The 22303-nt window shown below is 49.0% G+C and overlaps 1 protein-coding gene across 6 annotated transcripts; it reads right to left on the minus strand.

Moving 5' to 3' along the window:
• Positions 1-9623: 9623 nt before the first annotated feature.
• RIPPLY1 (ripply transcriptional repressor 1) lies at positions 9624-16231 on the minus strand. 6 transcript variants are annotated; one of them, XM_055081933.1, is made up of 5 exons: positions 15056-16231; positions 14125-14200; positions 13445-13509; positions 12726-12911; positions 9624-10258 (listed from the first exon to the last, which is right to left on the minus strand). In XM_055081933.1, exons 1-5 carry the CDS (start codon positions 15196-15198, stop codon positions 10204-10206), a joined length of 525 nt encoding a protein of 174 aa, XP_054937908.1. In that variant the 5' UTR covers positions 15199-16231; the 3' UTR covers positions 9624-10203. The 6 variants fall into 6 exon arrangements, 4 of the variants coding, with proteins under 4 accessions (XP_054937908.1, XP_028338738.1, XP_028338740.1 ...); XM_028482937.1 differs by lacking the exon at positions 9624-10258 and having other exon boundaries at positions 12083-12911; positions 14146-14200; XM_028482939.1 differs by lacking the exon at positions 9624-10258 and having other exon boundaries at positions 12083-12869.
• Positions 16232-22303: the final 6072 nt, after the last annotated feature.

The raw sequence follows: 22303 nt of genomic DNA on the forward strand, positions 1-22303 counted from the left end.
AGAGGCCACAGCAGAGGGAGGCCCGCATACCACAAAAAAAAAAAAAAAAAAAAAAGACTACCACTTTAGCATGTTCCAAGAGCGATAAGGCTCCTTTCATCAGTGTATTTTTCAATGTCTTGGGGAAGAGAACATCCCCTAGGTCCTGTTGGGGGACATGGTTAGGATGTAGGTGAGTGGATCATATATCACAAATGTATTCCAATGTGTCTATTTCCTTAAGCCTTTGGAGAACTTCCTCTACATTATACCAAGGATATCTGGCATATCAACTTCATTTACTATGGGCTAATTTTCAGCCTTGGCTTCAATCAACCAAGCAGATAGAACCACTGCCAATTGGGCAAGCTAGTAATTGAATCCAGAACCTCTGGTAAGTATTCAGGTGTTGATATATTTGGCCCAATCTAAAATTACATTCCTTCCTCCAAGGTATAGTATCCTTAAAATACATTCCCACACATATTCTCCAAATTTCTGCCATTATAAGTTAGCAAAATTTTGTAATTTCCTCCTTCCAGTTCAGACTTATATTTGTATCCTTGGACCATACTGTGTTCTAACTCTAGTTATAGGTCTGGAAGCCATGAGAGGTGGTAGGCATGCTACATGAGGAAAATTGGCATTCCCTCGCAAGTAACCTGAGGGTGTTCAGGCAAGGCAGGACCAGCCTCATCAAACTAGGGATGCTTCTAGGGCAAAGAAGGCTCATTGGTGAAGTACTTAGAGTCATCTGAATTCACCCAAACATCCTCATTTCTATTCTAGGAGGTCTCATCTAGCCAAACAATTGCCCTTACTTTCCCAAAAGTGACACCTGGAAAGGCTGTGAGTTCAATGTATATTGCAATTAAAAAACCCATAGGATGGGGCTTCCCTGGTGGCACAGTGGTTGAGAGTCTGCCTGCCGATGCGGGGGACACGGGTTCGTGCCCCCGTCCAGGAGGATCCCGCATGCCGCGGAGCGGCTGGGCCCGTGAGCCATGGCCGCTGAGCCTGCGCGTCCAGAGCCTGTGCCCCGCGACGGGAGAGGCCACAACAGTGAGAGGCCCGCGTACCGCAAAACAAAACAAAACAAAACAAAAAAAAACCCATAGGAGAAGACTCTAATTTTCAGCTATGTGAAGCCGAATCTGGCCTCTGTACCCCGACACTGAATTAATTCTTGGAGACAGAGTTTTGGGTAAAGTAGAAAAGAATAGCTTTATTGCTTTGCCAGGCAAAGGGGGCCACAAGGGGCTAATGCCCTCAAAACTGTCTGCCCTGACCTGGAGGGGGTAATGAGAAGTTTTATAATAATGGTTCAAAGATGGCATGAGCAGCTCGTGGACATTCCTCTGATTGGTTGGTGGTCAGGTAAGTGGGAGTGAGCCTCATCAACCTTCTGGTTCCAACCGGTCTGGGGTCTTTGTCAACAAGAGATAAGAGAATACAAACTTACTGTCCTCTGTTTCTTGAGCTGGGAATTTAAATCCTAAGGTTGCCATTTTCTTTTTTTAAAACTCTACAGCACAGTTAGAAGTTATCCCACTCCATAGTTCTTGAGTCCATCATTAGTGCCCAAATAATCTGTAGTAGCAGCTACTTGGACCATCAAGCCTTGCGTTCAATAGGCACTTCATTGTAGATGCCCACCTGTGATGATTTGATTGGTTTGCCGTTATGTGTCATGAACTACCAGCATCTCATCTTCTAATACTAACAGAATTATCACTGCTTTCAAATCCAATCAGGCTATCTAATCAATTCCAGTTCCGCATTTTTTCTTTTTTTTTTTTTAATAAATATTTATTTATTTATTTTTTGGCTGTGTTGGGTCTTTGTTGCTGCGCACAGGCTTTCTCTAGTTGCGGCGAGCGGGGGCTACCCTTTGTTGTGGTGCGCAGGCTTCTCATTGCTGTGGCTTCTCTTGTTGCCAAGCACGGGCTCTAGGCGTGCGGGCTTCAGTAGTTGTGGCTCGCGGACTCTAGAGCACAGGCTCAGTAGTTGTGGCACACAGGCCTAGTTGCTCCGCGGCATGTGGGATCTTCCTGGGCCAGGGCTCGAACCCTTGTCCCCTGCATTGGCAGGCAAATTCTTAACCACTGCGCCACCAGGGAAGTCCCCCCATTTTCTTGAAACACTATCGCCTCTGAGCACTCCTGGTACTACATCCTTCATTGGTCAGGGTTCAGTTTCAGAGAGCAGAAGCCACTCTAGCTAGTTTAAAGAGGAAGCAATTTATTACAGGGTATCAATGGCTATAGAATTATATTTAGGAGGGCTGAAGAAACAGATGCTATGTTGAGCCTTCAAGAATGATTCTTGGGACTTCCCTGGTGGCACAGTGGTTAAGAATCCGCCTGCCAATGCAGGGGACACGGGTTCGAGCCCTGGTCCCGGAAGATCCCACATGCCGCGGAGCAACTAGGCCCGTGCACCACAACTACTGAGCCCGCGTGCCACAACTACTGAGTCCGTGTGCCACAACTACTGAAGCCCGTGCGCCTAGAGCCCGTGCTCCACAACAAGAGAAGCCATGGCAATGAGAAGCCCGTGCACCACAGCGAGGAGTAGCCCCCACTCGCCGCAACTAGAGAAAGCCCAAGCGCAGCAACAAAGACCCAACGCAGCCAAAAATAAATAAATAAAGAAATAAAGAAATAAATAAAGAAATAAATAAAATTATTCTCAAGGCCACATCACAAAACCAAGCCATCAAAGAGTGCTGCTATCTCTCCATACAGTCAAGAAATTTCTGGCTCCAGAGCCATGTCACTATTGCCACAATCTGGAAGCCATGATTACTGCCACCAGCTCCAGAAACATGCCACATATAGTACAACCTGCACCAGCAAAATGGGTGCCACACGCACTGCCTCTTGACTCCCATGTAGTTAATGGCTGGACCCTGAGACTTCTGCTAACCCTCCTGCAGAATAACTAAACATCTCAACCGCTCTGCTTGGCAGCAGAGATGAAGCAAAAGCCGTGTTACACCTTCCAAATCTCATGCCTGTGCATCTGATTAGCTGCACCTAAATCATGTTCAGAATCTCAGCTGCAAAGAAATCTGGAAAGTGTGTGTGTGTGAGTGTGTGTGTGTCTTTATATACTTTCTATCAACTGCATGACACACTAGGATGAGGGTAGAATGGAGTTGAATACCAAGCTACCGTATCTACCTCATCAAAGATTTGGTATATTTGCCTTGAACCCCAATTCCAGGATCACAGGAAATCCAGAGTTCTTTCTGTGATTTTGTCTCTATTTTCTTGTGTTTCTCTGAATCATTCTCTGCTTCTAAATGCACGCAGGCTTTCCGGTGCCTCTAATCAGAACCTGGCCAGAAACTCCACCCTTCTCACCATCTTCTAAAAGAAATCAAAATACAATAAGTAGTACATGACGATTTTTGTATTTCCCCTCAAGATTTGTGAGGTTATAGGAGAGAAAGTCCATATCAAGGAGCACGTGGCCATCTGCCATCTCACTGCTCCTGTCTTTTTCCTCACTTACTCTTGAAGCTGATCCCTCAAGTTCCTGTCCTTCCATGAGTCCACACTCTTCATATATGACTCTCCCTGGGGTACTTTTAATAATTTTATTTTTTTATTTCCATTACTCTCCTTTAATCTTACTTTTTATGTTTCATTCAGCAAACGTTTTTGTCAGTTGGGATGTCTTCTACCATTTTTACTGTTGTTCTTGTGCCTGCGGTAATTCTTTTATAGATTATTTGTAAGTTTTCCCACTATTGTAGAGAATTTTTAAAAAATTTCCAGTATCTTTTTGGAATTTGAATAGCGTGAGTCCTCAAGGTGGTTTCTAGAAAAGGAATTCATTTTGCTAACATGCTGAGTACGTTTGGAATGGCATAATATGTTCATTATACTCATATGTGAAGGCAGCCTAGCTTTGGAGAAATAGCATGAATTGAGGATTTTGTAAGCCATTGCCAATGGCAGCTACCAAACGTCACCACCCCCAGCAATTCGATCAAAGCTACTGCTCCAATATGCACAGTTCTGTACACAGAGCCTCTTGGACAGCTTCCCCAAGTTGATTAGGAAATGGAGTATCCAGGAAAGTTGGGCAGACAGAAAAAGGGAAATATTTCAGCTACCTCTAGGAGTGAAGCCACGAGCTTCAGTTCCTCCAGTAATTTACCTGAACGGCTTTTATGCCAGATCTCCAAGCGGTTCTCTCAGAAATGTCCGGGGCTTATGCCTGCATTTTGAAAGGCAGACTATTATACTGAAGTTTCTTTCACAGTGCTTATTAAAATGCAACTCTATATAACATTTTACAGTTTTCAGAGTGACTTTGTCATCTAACTATTCACTCAAACCTCATTTCCAGCAAACCTAAAGAGGCTGATAGGCTAAGGACTGTCCCCATTTTAGAGATGAGGACACTTAGTCAATAGTCCAACATATTACAGAACCTGAACAAGTACCTGAGTCAAGTCTCCTGATTCTGCTGCTCTTTCCTTCCCACAACACTGTCCCTTCCTCAGAAACTACTAGCCATTAATAAAATCTGATACGTTTACAAACAAGGGCTTTTTCATGTAAACTTTTCTTACCTATGGAAATTGTCATCAGTTTTCCAAAAGTGCTTGATAATTAAACAAGTTTCCATGGATCAGTTTAAGCAGGGGACATTCTCACTGTTAGCCCAAGGCAAAGCCCCTACTCCCAGGCTCATAATTTCATGACATAGTCCCGTCACTCCTGGGTGTCCACGAAAGAGCTACACACAACTAGAAGCTCAATATGAAATTTGAATTTAAATTGAAGTTGCTCTCCAGGTCCTCAGAGGACCTCAGGGGAAGGTGAGGAAATGGAACAAGTACACCCTCTCTGTCCAGCATAGACATGGGCTGGGACAAGACTCTGGCCCTGGGCAAACCTTCCTATAGGTGTTGTGGGTTGAAGGAGGAGATTTCATGGCTGAATCTCACCGCTCACCCTTCTTCTCTTCAAGGCTTTCCACTGAGAAAACGATATGCCCACAGAACGATTAGAACAGCAAGCAAAGTGTCATTTATTAATAAAGCTTGATTCGAGAATTCAGCGTACACTTGGTAACCCCTCCTCCCCTCTTTCTCTCTTTCTGTTGTAGGTTTCTCTGATTTAACAAATGGATTGGAAAACACAACTTAAGCTACTCCTTCTCCTCTGAATCTGAGAAGCTAAGGTCTTCAGAACAAATGTGTCCTGTGCCAGTCATCCAGAGCAGGTGGACCCAACAGTATAGTCACAGATGTATATCACTTTCCACTGTGATGACCTGACCGTGCTCCCTGGTACCCTAATGATTGATCTCAATCAGATTAGCAGCTCTTATGCAGGAAGATCTAAGAAAGAGGTATATCAAACACCGGAATTATAGGTGAAAACATTTGCTCTCTGCCATGGACCAAGACTGAAGTGTGGAGAGAGGGTTAAAAATGTTCCCTTTCCCTAATATGAGAGAGAGTACACTTGCTGTTCCACACATGTCTGTTGGGGAGGAGTTGATTTTGATGCTGCCTCCCTCTCAGGTTGCCATGGTAACGACAGAGTGAGGAGCAAGTGACAGCGGAAAGAGAAATTCAGTGCCACTCAGAGATCCAATGCTCCAGGAGGAAGTAACAAGATTCCCCTCATAGCAGAAGTGAGCTTGCCAGGGTTTCCAAGTAACATAGGGCCCGAGGAGGAGGGCTTTGGGCTCAATGATTTGTTATCCCAGTAGGGCTTGTGCTGCTGCCAGTGTCTCAGAATGAGAGGAGCCCTGCCTCTGGTACTGACACTCGGGCATGCATTGTCTACCCCCCAGAGTCATGTCAAATGACACCGAGAGCTATTATCGTACTGCTTCCCTTAGTGCCTGCACACAGGTGCTGCCATCGGGACCCACGCTGATGACACACATCAGCACCTCCCAATCTTTGTACTGACTCAGGGCAGAGTTGCCCTTCTGAGCCCCTGATGGTTCTGTCCAACATGAGATGAGTGGCTAAATCAAGTTGGCTGTGAGTACAGGACAGCAGTTAATTTCTCAGCAGTGCCCGCAGCTTGGCTGGGGAGATAATGTTCATCTCTCCTCAAACCTGTCATCTGACATTTAATTGTATTATTGGCATGTGTTGGAGATGTGGCTGTCTTGGGTCACCAGTCCTAGTAACTTGCTGTTATTTCTTTTAGGAAAATAACATAGTTTGACAGTTTATTGGAGGTACAGCCCTGGCCTCAGTAGAAGCAGGAAACCTGTTGTCAGAGTGCAGTGATGTGGCTTCCAAACAATAAAGCTGTACCCTGGTTTATAGACACGTCCCGTTTAGCCGGAGCTCAGGGCCCTGGACGACTGCAAGGGTTGGTGGAAAAACCCTGAACTCAGCATAAGATTCGGGGGTCCAGTCTTGGCTCCTGTACTGACTTGCCGTGCAACCCTGAGCCAATCACTTCTGTTCCCATCATATTCAATTTCCTTGTTGAAAAATGGGAATATCTCATGGGGAGTAGTAAGAGACTCAAATGAGATCATGGAAGCCAAGCTGCTCTGAAGTGCAGAAAGAGCCCAGCATGTGTGTAAAACAAGCTTACTAACCTTCACAGGATAGTGAAGGACAAAGATGTACAATCCAAGGTACTTGAAAGTATCCCTGGAGAAAAGCAAGTGTCTTAGCCCGTGTCTTGCCCACAAGCCTTAGGTAAGTGTTGACAGCGCTTCCCTCGGGACAAGACAGCAGGCTTGGAGGCACCAGGGACCTAACAGAGCTAGACAGGGAAGTCAAGAGGAGTCGAAGATGTAATTACTGAAATGACAGCATGTGTCAAAAAAGGAAAATGATTTTATATATATGCACACATTAGATATATATATACAGACACACCACACACACAGATGTATTATCTCATATCTGTAATGTGCCAAGTACTCTGCTAAGTCTTTTACATGTATTGTCTCATTTAATCCTTACAATTACCCTGTTAAATTAGTATTATTATCATCCCTATCTTATAGATGAAGGAACTGAGGCTTACAGACTAATTTGCTATTTTGGCCATCATCATTTAGCTAGCAAAGAACCAGTATTTGAAAGCCAGGTGTAGTGTGACTCCAGAGCCTGTTCCTATAACAACCGGGCGCTAAATTGCCAGCCATAGAAGGTGCGTGGGCCTCCTGATCCCTTGCCCAGTGCTGTCGGTCCAGGCTCAGTTTAGAGCTCAACCACTAGGGGGCGCTGCCTCCCCTGCTGTTAACGGACAGCGGTTGAATTGCTTAGGGACTTGTGGGAGCTGGCCGTTCTCTCCCAGGGATGCAAGACTTCTGGAAGAACCCAGAGCCCGACTCCAGGTTGTTCAGGGGTTCTCCCTCAACCCCTTTTAATTCACACTTGGCCCCAAGCCCCAGATGTCCCCAGTGATGGGGCTAGAAATGCCTTTGCATGACAGTTTATGTGCTTTTCTTCCATGTAGGCCACAGGAGACCAGGCGAGCTGCCTGCCCTAATGAGACTCTCAAGGGGGATGAGTAGAAAGGTAGCAGGAGCCAAGTGGTTAAAAGCCAGCACTCTGTAGCTACACAGTCCCGGGTCTCCCCCAGCTGCTCCACTTCCTGACCTCTCTGAGCCCCCATTTCCTATCTGTAGACATGAGGATAGCACGCCCACCCTGCTGGGATTTGATGAGCCTTGTTCGGGATAAAGCATGTGCGGTGCCGAGCTCAGTGCCTGGCGCATCTCGGGAGAGCTGGGCCGTTGGTAGTTTCTCCTTCTGGGCCCAGACCCTTCAGCCAGAAGGAAGCTCACCCAGCCAGGGCCTGGTCCACACAGAGGCTGCACAGCGCTGAGGGGCGGGAACAGAAGTCCCTCATCCACCCCTGGCCTCTGGTAGCCCTGTGCCCCAAAGAGCCCAGGCTGCGTGAGAGGCTGCCACTGCCCAGCAGGAGGCCCCCAAATATCCCTGCCTCGGTGACACCTTTCAGTGACCCTCAGCTCTTCGTGGCCCAGAATTGTTCCTGATGTCTGAGTCACTTCCCTCCAGCTGGAATTGAAACCTTTTCTCTCCTGCCCTCCCACAAATTTAATCCTTCACCAAGCCCTGTAGATTCCAACTCCTGAAAGCACTGGGGCTCTGGAGTGAGACAGACCTGAATACTGGTCCTCCTGCTTATCTCTGGTGTAACCTGGGCAAATGCTGTAATCTCTCAAATCTTGGCTCAGCCACTGATTCATGGTGCGACCTCGAGCAGATTCTTTTACCTCTCCGGACCTCAGTTTGCTCATCTATAAAATGGGGATAATAATAGTACTTACGTCTCAGGGTTGTTGTAAGGATTAAATGAGGTAATAATGTAAAGTGCCTGGCACTTAGAAGGGGCCATGCTCCTAGCAACCTCCACGCAAACACACAAACCCAAGGACAAAAACCTAACTCTTAGTTTTCTCGTTCATAAAGGGGCATAATAACGGTGTCGCTCTCCAAGGACTGTTGCGTTTATAGTACTGTAGGAGATCATGGGTGTAATGTGAGCAGCAAGTGCCTGGCAGAGGGTGTGGCTACCACTTTCTGAGGACTCTCTCTTTGCCAGGTTTTCTACCTGGGTTTGTGTGCTTGCCTGGAGGTTGCTACAGGACTTGCCAGCTGGGGAGTAAACCCAAAACATAGTAACCAACACCAGGCCCCCGACAGGTCCAACCAGTGAACTCAGGCCACCTAACAACTTTGTTCGGGAGGATTCACCACCATTTTACAGCAGGGGCCTGGTGTGGAGAAGAGACACACTGCCCCCTAGATAACCACACAGGTACAGTCCACGGGGAGGGGAGAGAGGAGGGGGTTGGTAACAACCACTGGGGTCGGGGAGGGGGCTTTCCTTGCCCAGAGAAAGAGGAGAAAATAGGCAACTCTTTTAATGAGCATGTGCAGCGTGTGTGTGTGTGTGTGTGTGTGTTATAATCAGGGACGACAGAGATGGAGGTGAGAGGGTTGAGAGCACAGAGCTGACCTTGACACCTGAGGGGAGTGGGCCTATGGAGAGAACCAACAGTGGCAGATATGGCATTTGAACCCAGGTACATCTGCCTCCAAAGCCCATGCTATTAATCATTAGAATATTAATGCCTGGCACAGAGTAGGTGCTCAATAAATATTTGTTTAATGAAGGAATTTATACTGCTGCGTCTTTCTGGAAAGTTTTCTCTCTCCATCTCTACCTGGGTCCATCCTTCAAGGCCCAGCTCAAATGAAGTCTCACACTCAACTGATTTGCCCTCTTTCCGTTGCTATGGCGTGGGGGAAATGGGAGGCAGCAGTGCTGAGATGAGGAAGTATGGGGCACTAGGATGGGCCAGCTAGGGTGGAGCCAGAGGAAGGACTCAGTTTTGCAAAGATTTTTTTTTTCCCCCTGAGTTGGTGCACTGGATCTGAAGTTGCTACAAGGACTGCATACACCCGTAACAAGGTAACTCACACTGGGTTCTGATTAGTCAGAACAGTGAATTCCAATCTCTTAGCAACCATGTCTGGGGAAGAGGATTGGAAGCCATTTCAGGGCAGGGGACTGGGAGGAAAATGAGACAAAATAGCTGCCACTGAACAACAGCACCTGCGCAGTACAGGGGAGGAGGGGGGAAGTCAGAGGAGCTCATTCTGAGTTAAGAATTACTGCTCCAAGGGTTTTAGGGTGTTTAAGCCACTGGGGATTTAGGGATTTGTAATTCTATGCTATATAATACCCTAAGACCAAGGATATTGGGATTCCAAGGATTTTAAACCTCTACTACCTATGGTACAAGGACTCGAGCAATTTCTGAGATATGAAATGCTCAAATGAAATGAAATGCTGGGAGCTTAGGACCCAAAACAAGAATTTTAAACGGAACACTGGACATGTGGACATGTTAAAATACTAATCCCCCTTTGACTTCAAATCAATCTTGGTTTAACCCTTAGGATAGTGGTTTCCAAATAGTCTTCCTCACAATCTAGGGATCTCTGAAGGTGCCTCACAAAAAGGGGGTGGAGAGAGTTCGTTTACAGAGAGAGGACACCAAGGTAGGAATTCTTTTTTTTTTTATTTTTTAAATTTATTTTTTATACAGCAGGTTCTTATTAGTTATCTATTGTATACATATTAGTGCATATATGTTCATCCCAGTCTCCCAATTCATCACACCACCCAAGGTAGGAATTCTGTGTCTCCCATTGTGGCTCCGGCCAGGGCAGCTCCGTCTTTATTTGGTTGGTATGTTGGCTTTCTGCATTGAATTCAAAAGAAGGGTGCTCCTGCTGAAGCACAAAAAATAAGTTGAAGCCACATTTGGCCTCTGTTTCTTTTTTTGTTTGTTTAATGGGGGACAAACACCACAAAGATGCTGCGGCTGGTAAACCGTCAAATGGTGCCAAGGAGCTCAGGTGGAGATGACCGATAAATCAGTCGTTAGCTGAACAAAACAGTCATTAGCTGACTCTAGCCTACTAATTCATTTCTGTTGTAAAATTAATAATAACCACTACTACAACTATGATTACTATGAATACTACCACTTATTATTTGCTTTTACTATGTGCCAGGAGTTGTGCTAATTACTTTGCATATATTTTCTCACTGAATCCTTACAACAACCCTGAGAAGAAGTATCATGACTTTCCCCATTTTACAGATGAGGAGACGGGTTCAGAGTGGATAAGTAACTTGCCCAAGGTCATACAGCTAGCACATGGTAAATTCCACTTTACCTACAAGCAGAAACAGAATGGCCTAAAGGAATTAAAGTGATCAAAGATCAACTGCCTGGCAGCCTTAATTAAGGAAAAAGGTTAAATTCTGACCAATAGGTGGCACCAGTGTGTGAGTTTGGTGGCCTGTTTAAGGCTGTGTCCAATTCAGGGAAGTCCCAGTGAGGGCTCAGAACTGAAGCAGCCTGTCTTAAGCTGAGAGAGGAGAGAAAGAGAGATGGCCAGCGTTGCGCTCCTGAATCAGATAATGCTACCCTGTCCTGTCTGTAGCTCAGCAAAGATATGGGAAGCCGGCAAGTGGGGGGACAGAGCTCGTTCTACCAAGAACTGCTTTCGGAAGACCTGAGAATCTTTTTCCTTCAACATTTCCTGGGCACCTCCCTTGTGCCAGGCAGTGTGCTGTGCAAAGAAGTCGTGTGGGGATAACAAACACAGCCCCATCTTACTGCACAGAAAGAGGTAGATGCTGTGGTAGACCAGGTACTGAATGATGGGGGCACCCAGCCTGGGATTGGGGGTCTGGGGAGGCTTCTCACAGGAGACGTGTCTGAGCTAGTCCTGCTGGATGCATGGGAGCTTATCAGATACAAAAGTGGAAAAGCATTCCAGACGGAGGATTAAAGACACAGAGGGATTAGAAAGCATGACACATTCAAAGACAGGCAGCATGAGCTTCAAGTTTTGAGATAGGAGTCTGAAGAGACAGGCAAGGACCAGGCAATTGAACGGCCTAGAATATCAAGTTGAGGACTTGATTTGTGAATGTCTGAGTAGAGAAGCTATGGATTCTCAAGAGGACCTGTGATTAAAAAAAAAAAAAAGTCCAACTGTTGGTGAGGCAATGAAAAGCCATGATAGGGCTTTAAGCAGGGGGCGCAACATGGTCTGATCTGGTGGCCAGTGTAGAGGATGAATTGCAGAGGGAAAATGAAGACTGATTGGGGCAGGGGTGGGCCTGAGGGCCTGAGCTGTGGCAGATACAAAGGGACTTGAGTAGGTAAAATTGATAGGACCTAGAAGCCTCCCAAGGCCCCTCCCCACATGCACAGGCTCATAACCAAGGCTGCACCTCTCACCTCTTCTCCCACCCCCAGCCCTGCTTCCGACTTTTAAGCTGCCCTCTGGGGGCCTTTTCGTTCCCTTTCCAAGCTGTCTTTGAGGTTTAATCAAGCCTGATTGCACAAGTTGACGAAGAGGGCCTGGCCCCATGTTGGACCTCCGGAGGTACATTCCCAAGGAGAAAGATCTGTCAACTGACCTCAGGTAGGGCAATGAAGTGACCTTGAGCTGGTCTCTGACCCTCTCCCCATGGGTTCACAACGCGGGCAGAGTTCAGTTAAGAAATCAGTCCAGTTCCAGGAAAAAAGGTAAACATCATCTAGTTTATTTTTCTCCTGATTCATCTCATGCCAACACATAGACCCCAGTAGATAAGGGCCAAAAGGGGGGAGGTCCCCAAAGCAAGCTGATTTTTTAGATGTCCCCTTCCTTTCCTGCAAGTTCCATCAGAAAGGCACCCCAGCTGTGCTTGGATCTGGTGTTGGTGCCGTATCCGTGGAGGTCAAGCCAGAAGTCAGGCTTTCCATGGGGAGACAGGAGTATGTGGCCACGTAGAAGGCTGGGGAGTCAAAAAGCCCTGAAGAGTGACAGTTCCCCTCTGTGTGGCCATGCTCTGTCCTCATCTGCTCCCTGGGGGCTTCAGAAAGTAAGCCTTCCTTCCCCTAGACTTCCTAGGACCCTCTCACTGGCAACACAACAGCAGCCCAGTGAGATGCCAGAGGCCTGGGCTTGCAGGCCTGTTGGGTACAGCCAGGGTGAGCCGGCGACTTGAGGACCCAACTAACTTTCATTCCAGGGAGCTGTGCCTGGAGATTCCTGGCTAATCGATGCCCTGAAGCCTTGCCAGGCATACCGAACCCCAGTTAGACTCTGACTGGCTCAGTTGGGACAGGTCAGGAGCAGGGAGGGAGGAGGGGCTGAGGCCCTGTGCACTGCTGGCCCTGGTGCCTTCACACACCCTTTTGGCCCTTTTTCATCTGCTTCCTCCTCCTCCTGCTCTTTGCCTTCCTCTTCCTCGTCGTCTTCCTCCTCGCTGGCTGAGTCCTCATAGAGGTTGATGGTTGCCTGGACAGGGAAGTTCTGCAGTAAAATCTCCCCATCACTGTACAGGTAGTCAAAGGAACGAGATTTAGGCCAGAAGAGCCTGTGGACAGAAAAGAAACACGGCCCCCACTTAGGGCGCATATGTGCAGAGGGGTCAGCAGGGCCGAGAAGGAAGCCAGCCCATAAACTCCTACCTGCAGTAATGGGATGAGAGGGAAAAGAAGAAAGGGTGCTTTGTAACAGAACCTTCTGGATTGTTACAAAATGGCTCCAGACAGGAAGGTCCATAGCTCATAGCTGTGGGGAGCCCCAGCCCCAGCATATATCAGTCCTGACACGGATTCTACCGCCCACCTCCGAAGGCCTCCAACCAAGCATTCTCTAGCCCTGTGTCCTCCATCTCCTACTAAGGCTTTCTTCACTGACCCCTCCATAGGGGCTTAGGGGTCACTGACAATGCCCCAGGGAAGGCAACCTTGGCCAAGTCCCTTAACCTCTCTGGGCTTCTGTCTCCTGGTCTATGAAATAGTGATTGTAGCAGGGCCTCCCTCCTCCTGCCTCACAGGGCTGTTGTGAGGATTTAAAGGGTGAATGGATCTATGTCAAGTTCCGAGCCTGGTGCCAGAAGCTTACCTGACAGGGTGATGGAACTCAGAGTCAACCTTGGTGACCTCGGCACCTGTTGCCCCACCGGCAGCCTGTCCAAAGCAAAAGCTAGCATGTGGCTCAAAGTGCATGGCCAGATAACTGCCTCTTCCGTATCAGGGGTCAGCAACCTGTAGGTAGATGGTCTAGAAGAGACCTCAGACATCTCTGGGGTCCAGTCCCCACCCCACCCCCGGTAAGAGGGTCTGTCCTGGTTCTAGTTGAACAAGTGGACAGAGTCCAGGGGGTTGTTTGCTTTCCTGCCACTGTTCTAACACCTGTTTGGAGACCGTCCAGGGGACAGAGTTCTACTGGAGCAGCCAAGACGCAGGGGCAGAGTGGAGGTGGACGAGAGCACCGGGGTTGGGTGCCAGGAGACCGGGACGCTAGCGCCAGCTGCACCGCGGACGTGCTGTGGAGCCTGCCCTCATCCCTCCCGCGCTATGGACTTCAGGCTCTTCATCTTCTAAATTGCCCCAGAAACCTCAGCTCCGCCTTCCTCCCAGAGCTGTTGTGGGAATCAAAATTGGGCAAGGCTGGGAAGGTGATTTCAGGGGTCTGCAGCCCTGGACAGAGGTCGGGGGCTCTCTGGGAAGGGACCGGGTCAGCGTGCCTGCACGTGGTCATGTGTGTGTGCGCGAACACGTGGAACAGGGGCTCAAACTCACCAAATCCACAGGTTTCCTCACCTGCCTTGGGAGGTCATTTGTAGAGGACAGCCAGGGTCTCCAAAGACAAGCTCCTCTAGGACAAAGGGGAGAGATCAGCTGGTGGAGGGAGAAGAGACTGGGGTCCCTGAGATAACAAAAGAGGCCTGCCAGAAACGTGGCTCGGACTCCATCTCCTTCAGGAAGCATTTCTTAAGGACCCTGAGTCCAGGTCAGGACAGATGCCCCTTCCTCTCTGCTTCCACATGTTATCACACTGTTTGGTGATGATCTGTTTTCTTAAGGGCAGATTTATGTTCGATCATATCTAACTCCCCAATGCCTAGCGTAATGCCTGGTACATGGTAGGCGTCTCCGTAATGTTTAGTGAACGGTAAATGTTTGGGGGAATGAAGGAAGGCTGGGTGGAAACTATCTCGCCCCCGCTCCAGGAAGTAGAGCTCACAGTTGTACCCTCTTCCTGGGCTGAGGAAAGGGGCCAAAAATATTTCTGGGTCCACTGCTTCCCCACTACCTTTTCCTGCCAAAGGTAGGAAAAGAGCAAATGGAAATCTTATGGGGTGGTCAGGAAAGAGACGGTCCTTCAGTCACAGGCCTCTGGGGACTTTGGACCTCTTTCCCCTCTCTGCAGCCTAGGTCATGTTCAACCCACGTTTCATGGCAATCTCCCCCTTTGCCCCTCGGTGGACTGGGCAACTTGGCCCATGAGGGCCTGGCTGCTTGGCTTTCGGCTTTGGCAATGCCCACTGTCCCCAAGTCCCCTCCTGCCAGCTGGAGGGATTAGTGACGTGAAGAGCCAGTTGAGATACTGGCGCCTGAGATGGGGAGGGGGCACAGAGAACAGGGGTGCCCTGGACATCTCATTTCATTTCCTCTCCCAGGAACCCCACTAAGACTGAGTTCAAATTGCCAAGGGCCAAGTTCCACTTACCGTTCACTTCTGTCTACCTCTTGTCCAGAGGAGAGAAGGGGCGATGGGTTTCCCAGGCCAGGGAGCGCCAGGGGGCGTCGTGCTAGGGCTGGAGCTGAGGCCGGGGCCAGGGCCGGGGCTGGGGCGCAAGCAGCAGGGTCCATCCTTAGGGTGTCACGGCCAGGAAGGCTGTGGGGTCCTCCTATTTCTCAGAATCTCCCGCACTCTTTTGGCTTTTCCTGGGAGACCCTTTTATAAGGCCTGCCTGGACTCATAAATTATTCAGGGCCGTGCAAGGATGGGCTCCCTGACAGGTAGGGGAGGGGAGGGGAATGAAGATTTAGGAAAAGGGGCTCAGGGAGGGAGAGCTGTGTCTCTGGGTGTGAAATCTCTCCCAGTTGAATAAACAGAGAGTCAGTGGGGGGCGAGGGGTTCTCTTTACCTCCAAGTCAGAAAGGAAAACACAAAAGGGGCAAATCGCACACCGTTTGTGCGAATTCCCCAGGCAGTAGCAAGGCCAGAGGGGCGGGGAGGGAAGGAGGGAAGCTCGTTAGAAACCACAGAAAGTTGTCAGGCGCAGAGGGCAGGGTAGACAGGCCTTTAGCAAAGCTGGTTGCCAGTGAGAAGGCACAGCTGATCCGGCTAAGGCGAGTGAGGGACTCATGTTATTTCAGCTCAGACCCCAAATGGAGTTGCCAGGTGGACCTGATACGGGGTGACTGCCATTAAGCATATCACCGGGGTTAAGGAAAAAAAGGAGGTTGTTGGTAGGACGGGTCCGGATGCCTGCGGGGGGTGAACCTCAAGTCTTCTTTCCACGCCCTCCCGTTTACTGGTCAGTTCATTTGCAAAAGTGCCTGAATCCCCTCTCGAGCTTCAGCAGTCAGTGGTCCAGGAAAGGAGCGCGGGCGGCATTTCCAGGGTTTCCAGGTCAGAATCCGGATCTCAGAGCTCAGCTTCCAGTCCGGGCGCCAGGGTGCAAAGCTGCTGACCATCCCTGGCCCCGGAGCCTTGGCTTCCTCACGTGTGAGAGAAGGATGCGAGCCCAGTGGTCCCAAAGGGCACCGTCAGCCTGAACGCTCTGCGACGGGGGCTGGATAAATGGGTACTGACCCTGGGCAGGCCCAGCGGCTGAGCCACGGTCTCGGCCTCAGCCAGTCTTCTGGGTCTTTGCCAAAAAGTTTGCAGTTACAACTACTGGCAGGTTCCTTATGCATTAGAGGTCCGAAAATATGCCTCCTGACCTCAGTGTCGAGCACCGGCGCGGATTTATTTAGCTTCTTGGATATTCGTCACAGCCGGGTGTGTAATCGTGAAAAATTAGAGACCGCCTCAGTGTCCAATAATAGGAAACCAGTTACGTTAATTAGAGGAAGTCCTTGTAACCGAGTACTAAGCAGGCACTCACAGTCATGTTCTGGGAGGTATAATTATCGACACAGAATGTAAAAAAAAAAAAATATCAGGTGCTAGAATAGTAAGAATAATTTGATTCAAGGGCTCTTCTTTTCTCCGTTCACCTACCCCCTACCTTCACCCCACTTCAAATTCCAGCCCCACTGTGTTCTTTGCAGCAAAGGAAAATCGGAAACAAGCCAAATGTCTCACTTTAGAAAGCTGGTTAAATAAATCATGGAACGGTTATACAATTTTATATTAAAATTGGCTTGGTAGAGGATTGGGAAAAAGTTAATATATTGAAGAGTGAAAAAAAGAAACCTGTACAATATAACTTAGAGGATGATCCTGTTTTGGTAAGAAAAAAAAAAGGTGTAGCATATACAGGAAAAAAAAAAAAAGAGAGAGAGACTGGTTAGAAGAAAGGAGAAAGTTACAGTGGTCAGTCCGGGGAGCGAGATTATGGTAGATTTTTACTTCCTTCTTTAGGCTTTTCTGAGTGTTTCTAAAAGTTCTGCAAGCCCTGATACTCCTTGGGTAATAAAAAGTAAAGACACATAAACATAAAAAGAAAGAAAGAAAGAGATGCTTATCCACAGAGGAGAGAAAACTCCTGGGAAAATGACAGCCATTTTCAAATATCTGAGGATTAGACTGCAATGAGATTACACTTGTTCTGTGTGACTTCAAAGGTAGGGCTGAGGCCCATGGGTAGAAACTACAGGGAGACACATTTTGGCTCAATCAAAGGAAAACTTTGCAACAGTCCGGCCAACACCTAAACCAGAGACCTGGCACTGTACCGGCCCTCAATAAACAGAGCTTTATTATATGTGGCGAAATGAGTGGAGCCTTGGGCTGGGCTAAGCTCTCTGTCCCTGAACTGTGTAAGTGCAGGCTGGATCGTGGATCCTGGATCCTGGAGTGGAAAATCTAGAGGGTGGGGCAGGAGATGGTGAGCAGGGCTGCTGGGGAGCCCGAGTTTCTATTAGTCTCTGAGGGTTCTTGCTAAATTTACCTCCAGGAGATGAAAATGTGCTTGTATTGTGTCAATACAATGGCTCAGATGAGCGCCTGAGAGGGAGCCAGGTTGAAGAGACTGGGCTGGAAGGAGATGGTATGTGAAGGAGAAAGAAGCAGACCTGTGGTCACACGCAGGGATCTTTTTGATCTCTAGGTGGCCATGGACTCTGAAAATGGGCAGGAGCGGGGAGAGAATGGGAGAAGAGGTAGCTATTCCTCCAGAGCCCAGGGCTCATTCCCAACCAACCGTGAACTTGTGCTTGCTTATTCAGCCACACTCTTTCATGATCGGGGCTGGCAGCCCCTTCATTCCCCTGAGCAGCAATCCTCAGAGTTCCCCCCTCACGCCAGCTCTCGCATCCTTTCCCGGAGCCCAGGTAGCCTTCAGGCCTGTGTTCATGGATCTTTCTTCTCCCTACACAGCTGCTCTGTCTTAACTACCTCCTAAGAATTACCTCAGTCTCATTCAGCTTGTGGGAGATGAAACCACTGGCCCCTCTTGGGGGCCTCTCCCCAGCCTGAAGGATTTAAGGCCTACAAGGGTTGCTGGGCAAAAATGGGAGCCTGGCTGTTCTCCATTGCCCTCAGCACGCAACAGGAGTGAGGTGGGCAGCAAGGGGGCAGGAAAGGTCTGGGACCACCAAAATGAAGCACTTCCTGTCAGGGCAATTACTATCCTACCTCTGTTTCCCCTAACAGCCCTACAGTGCCTCTGGGTTTTGTCGGTGATGGCTTTGCCAGAGCATCGAGAGGGCTGGGTACCTCCTCTGGGCCAGACGCTGCTGGGCGTTGCCAGGCAAGAGAATGGACTAGAAAGAGGAGTGGACACTGCCTCAAGGTTCTGACAGCCTAGGGAGGGAGGAAGACAAGACCTGCATATGGGGGAAGACTTGGTCAACCTCAGCCGGGCCTGGTACCCCTCCACCACCCTGAAACATGTTCCCTTGTCGACTCCCCAGCTCCAGTCTCCACATTCCCTGGGCCACGTTCCAAACTTCCTTCAGCTCCTACCACATTCCCGCCCCACCCTCTCCCCACAGAACAACCTCTGCTCCCACTTCCCTGAGAAAACAGAGGCTTTCAAGCGTGAATTACCTCAATGCCCTGCCCCCCACCCAAACCTGGCCTGCCTCCCCAACTTCCTTCTCCTCCAGCCCGCCCTTCTCCGGGGACGATGTGCCCCTCTCGTTAAACGCTAATCTGTTCAACCGGGGCCGTGGCCTCATCCACCCTCCTTCTCTGGGGCCTTCCTCCAGGCCCTTCTCTTCAGGAAACTTCAGCTTCTTTATTCCAGCTCTTTCCCTCCCGATTATAAAGCGCCAGTCTCTGTCATCCCCCAGAAAAAGGTCTCTCCTTCCCTAGATGTGTTCTCTTGCTCCCCTAACTTGCTCTCTCTCTCTCTCTCTCCATCTTTCTCTCTCTTCCCCTCCCTCCTTCCCTCTCTCTTTTCTTTCCTTCACCCTCAGATTTGTTGAAAGTAGAGTCTATACTTTTCCCAACTTCCCATTTATATCTCAACCTACTCCAGTTTGGCCTCAGCCCCATCCTCCCAGGGAAAGTGCACTACCAAAGGTCCCCATTGACCTCCTAGTTGCCAAGTTCAATGATCTCTTTGAACTCTGGGTGGCCAAAGGCCCTGTTGGCCAAATCCTCATTTCTGAGGCTCTCCTTTCTCTTTTGGTCACTCTCTCCTGGTTTCCCTCCTACTTCTGGAACCATCCCCCCTGGGTATCTTTTGCTGACCTCTCTTCCTCTGCTCAGTCCTCACATCTGTGGTTCTCAATTACAGTCCACAAGTGGGACTGATACACAGTGATGTTTTCAGTAGGTCACAGCAAAATGGGAAAAACATCAAAAGTAGAGCTTTTCAAAAATCTCAATGTATTCCATTATAAAAGATTGTCCTTTATTCTGACATTATGCCTTTCCTAATTTTTTGGTGGCAAAATATCCTCTCTTTCTTGAAACGACGGCAATGATGGATATTAATTTATTTCTTTAATGTCCCTACTTGGCAAAATAAAAGTGTTAGTTCCTCTATGTCAGTCCCATTAATGTGTGTTCAACGAATGAAAAATTGACTCGTATTTCCAGCCTGAAGTTTTCCTGATAGGCGTCTCAAACTCATTCCAAAACCAAACTGGTTTTGTTTCCCACAAACTTCCTCTGTACCTGCCTCGATAAGCAGCATCATATTGGCCCAGTCACTCAAGCTAAAAGCCTCAGCCACCAAGCCCCATTGATCGTAGTCTTCACCATTTCTCACGTTTGTCCTCTCTGTGCTCCCCACTCTCCTGGTTGTTTCTTCAGTTATGGCCTCATCCATCCTTTCTCACCTGGATGCTCGAAGCAGCTTCCAGATAGGCTCCCCCATCCTTGACTTGGCCTTTCTGATCCATCCTCCTCACAGCCACTCCAGTGATCCTTCTATAACACAGGACTGAGTATGCTCTTCCTGGGCTTAAACACTTCCAGCGATTCCCAATTGCCTATGGGAAAGGTCCAATCTCTTTTGTGTGGCATTCGAAGCCCTTTGCTGCCTAAGCGCAGCCTGCCTCTCCAGCCTTCTACCTGCAGTGCCCATCCTCCACTGCAGCTCCCCTTTAGAGACCTCCACTCTATAAACAGGCCATGCCTTGCGCCTGTAATCTTTTCACGGTTTAGAGACGCTGAAGGTCTCAATCCCACCCTGTATGGGGCTTGTCACGGGGCACACTGTGGGTCACAACCAGTGGCAGAGCTTAAAATCGATTTAGTGGGTTGCAGACAGCATTTGACAAAATGAATAAATAGCAGATAGAAGGGATAGCAAGGGGATATGCTGTTCTGTGAAGCTTTTGCTTTAGCCGCTTATCTAGATCTCGGTTGAAAGATACACAAATGCATGTCCTGGATTACGCTGTAAAATATGTTTCTTACTGTGGGTCCCAGTCATAAAATTCGACTGCACTCAAGGGACTAGATGTTATTCTGGGACTCATTTAACTAGTGCTGTTCATGTCAGAGCCCTTGCTCTCAGAATGTGTCTAGTCTCACTGGGGAGTGTAACAGAGGTCAGGAGAACAGGTGATGCCAGGGGGACCTCATGGAAGAGGGGCGATCAAGTGGGTCTGGGCTTATGTGGGCAGAGAGAAGGGGAAATGTAATCCTGGCACAGGAGTGGATAGTAAGAGGACAGAACATTTGTTAAACATTTATGTACGAGGCACTGTTCTAAGCATTTTGCATGGATTCGTTCAAGTCTCACAAACAACCCTGTGAAGAAGATACTATTTCTAGCCTCATTTATAGGTGAGATTAAGGCACTTGCCCAAGGTCACAGAACTAAAAGTGACAAAGCTGGGATTTGAACTCGGGTAGTCTCTGTGCTCTTAAGCACTGAGCTGCACCCCCTGCCACTGGGGGCTGGTGCAGAAAGGGGGCCGAGCAGAGGAGAGGGAGAGCCCAGGCCAGCAGGAAACCGGAGGAGGACCTAAAATGCCAGGTTGAAAGGCCCAGAACAGGTTCTGCTCTCACCTCGGGAAAGGAGATCTTACTCGTTCTCTCCAGCGTCTGCTTCTTGAGCCAGGGTCCCTGGGGTTAGGGGCAGGAGGCCTAAAAACCAGAATGGGGGCCAAGTGGACACAAGAAGCAAGGCAGGGTCTGCTCTAAGAGAGGAGGGAAGGGGACAATTCTCTTCCTACCCAAGCCTGTCCCCAAAGCAAAACTAGCAAATGGTGCCTGGGGCTTCTGCCCTCAAGTCCAAATGTCCCAGATGTGCCAAGTCTTGGGCCCAGCCCCTTGGGTGCCTGGGACAGGGGGTCCCCTCTGGAGAACAGTTTGTTGCCGGCTCAGCTCTCCTCCTGCGCTTTTTGCCTCTTGGCCGCCATTTGAGCCGGGGCTGTGGCCCATGTGGTGCTGGGCTCTCTGGACAGAGCCCCTCGCAGCTCCCCATTTGCTCCTCATTTGGACGGCAGGGGCCTAGAAAAACAGAGTGCTGAGGAGGCAGGAGGCGTGGGAGGGAGGGTGCCTGGGAAGGTCACTCCCTCCTCCATTACATCCATCCAGCCCCATCCCTGGCTCCTCTGGCCAGACTCTCCAGCCTCTTCTCTGAGCCAGCTTCCTTTCCCAGCCTGGCCTGAGGCCTGGGGAAGATGCAGCAATGCTGAGTTCTCAGTAGTGCGTTCTCTTCTCTTTTCTTTTTAGCCTTGGCGTCCTGCAGATCCTGCCTAAGTAAACAACAGATACCGGTAACTAGCGCCAGATGTCTTCTTGGGAGGTGGATCCTGACAAACTAGTAAGAATAACCAGCACCGCAACAAAAATAGTTAACATGTATTGAGCCCTTACGATGTGCCAGGCGCTGTGCTAAGCGCTTTATTGCTTTATTATTTCATTTGCTCCTTGTGGAAACCCTATGAGGTAGTTACTATGATTCCTCCCATTTAAAGGCACGCAGGAAACTGAAGCACAGGAAGGTTAAGTGACTTACCAAATAGCTAGTGAGGAAGAGATCTGAGACCGGGATTCAAGTCTGTTTTGTTTCAGCGGCCTCTGAGATTTTAGAATCCAGCTGCGTGGAGAGTGTGGTCCATTTAGCAATTGCCCCGGGTGCCCCACTTCAAGGCCCGTGTGCTGCTATAGAGTTAGGCAGGTGGCAGAGGGGGGCCAATGAAAGTGGGTGACTGGTGCCACAGGCCGAGCACATCTCCACCATAGCCATCACCAGTGCCCTGGGACTGGGCCTGATCTCTCCATGGCACCACCTCTCCACTACAAAATAGGGACAACCAGAAGTTCTGTCCGTGCTTCCTTCGTGACAGCTCTGGACTCAGCCCCCACTAGTCATTGCTGCAGAATGGTTTGGCT

This window comes from Physeter macrocephalus, chromosome 21 (genome assembly GCF_002837175.3).
Source record: "Physeter macrocephalus isolate SW-GA chromosome 21, ASM283717v5, whole genome shotgun sequence".
Taxonomy (NCBI): Eukaryota; Metazoa; Chordata; class Mammalia; order Artiodactyla; family Physeteridae; genus Physeter; species Physeter macrocephalus.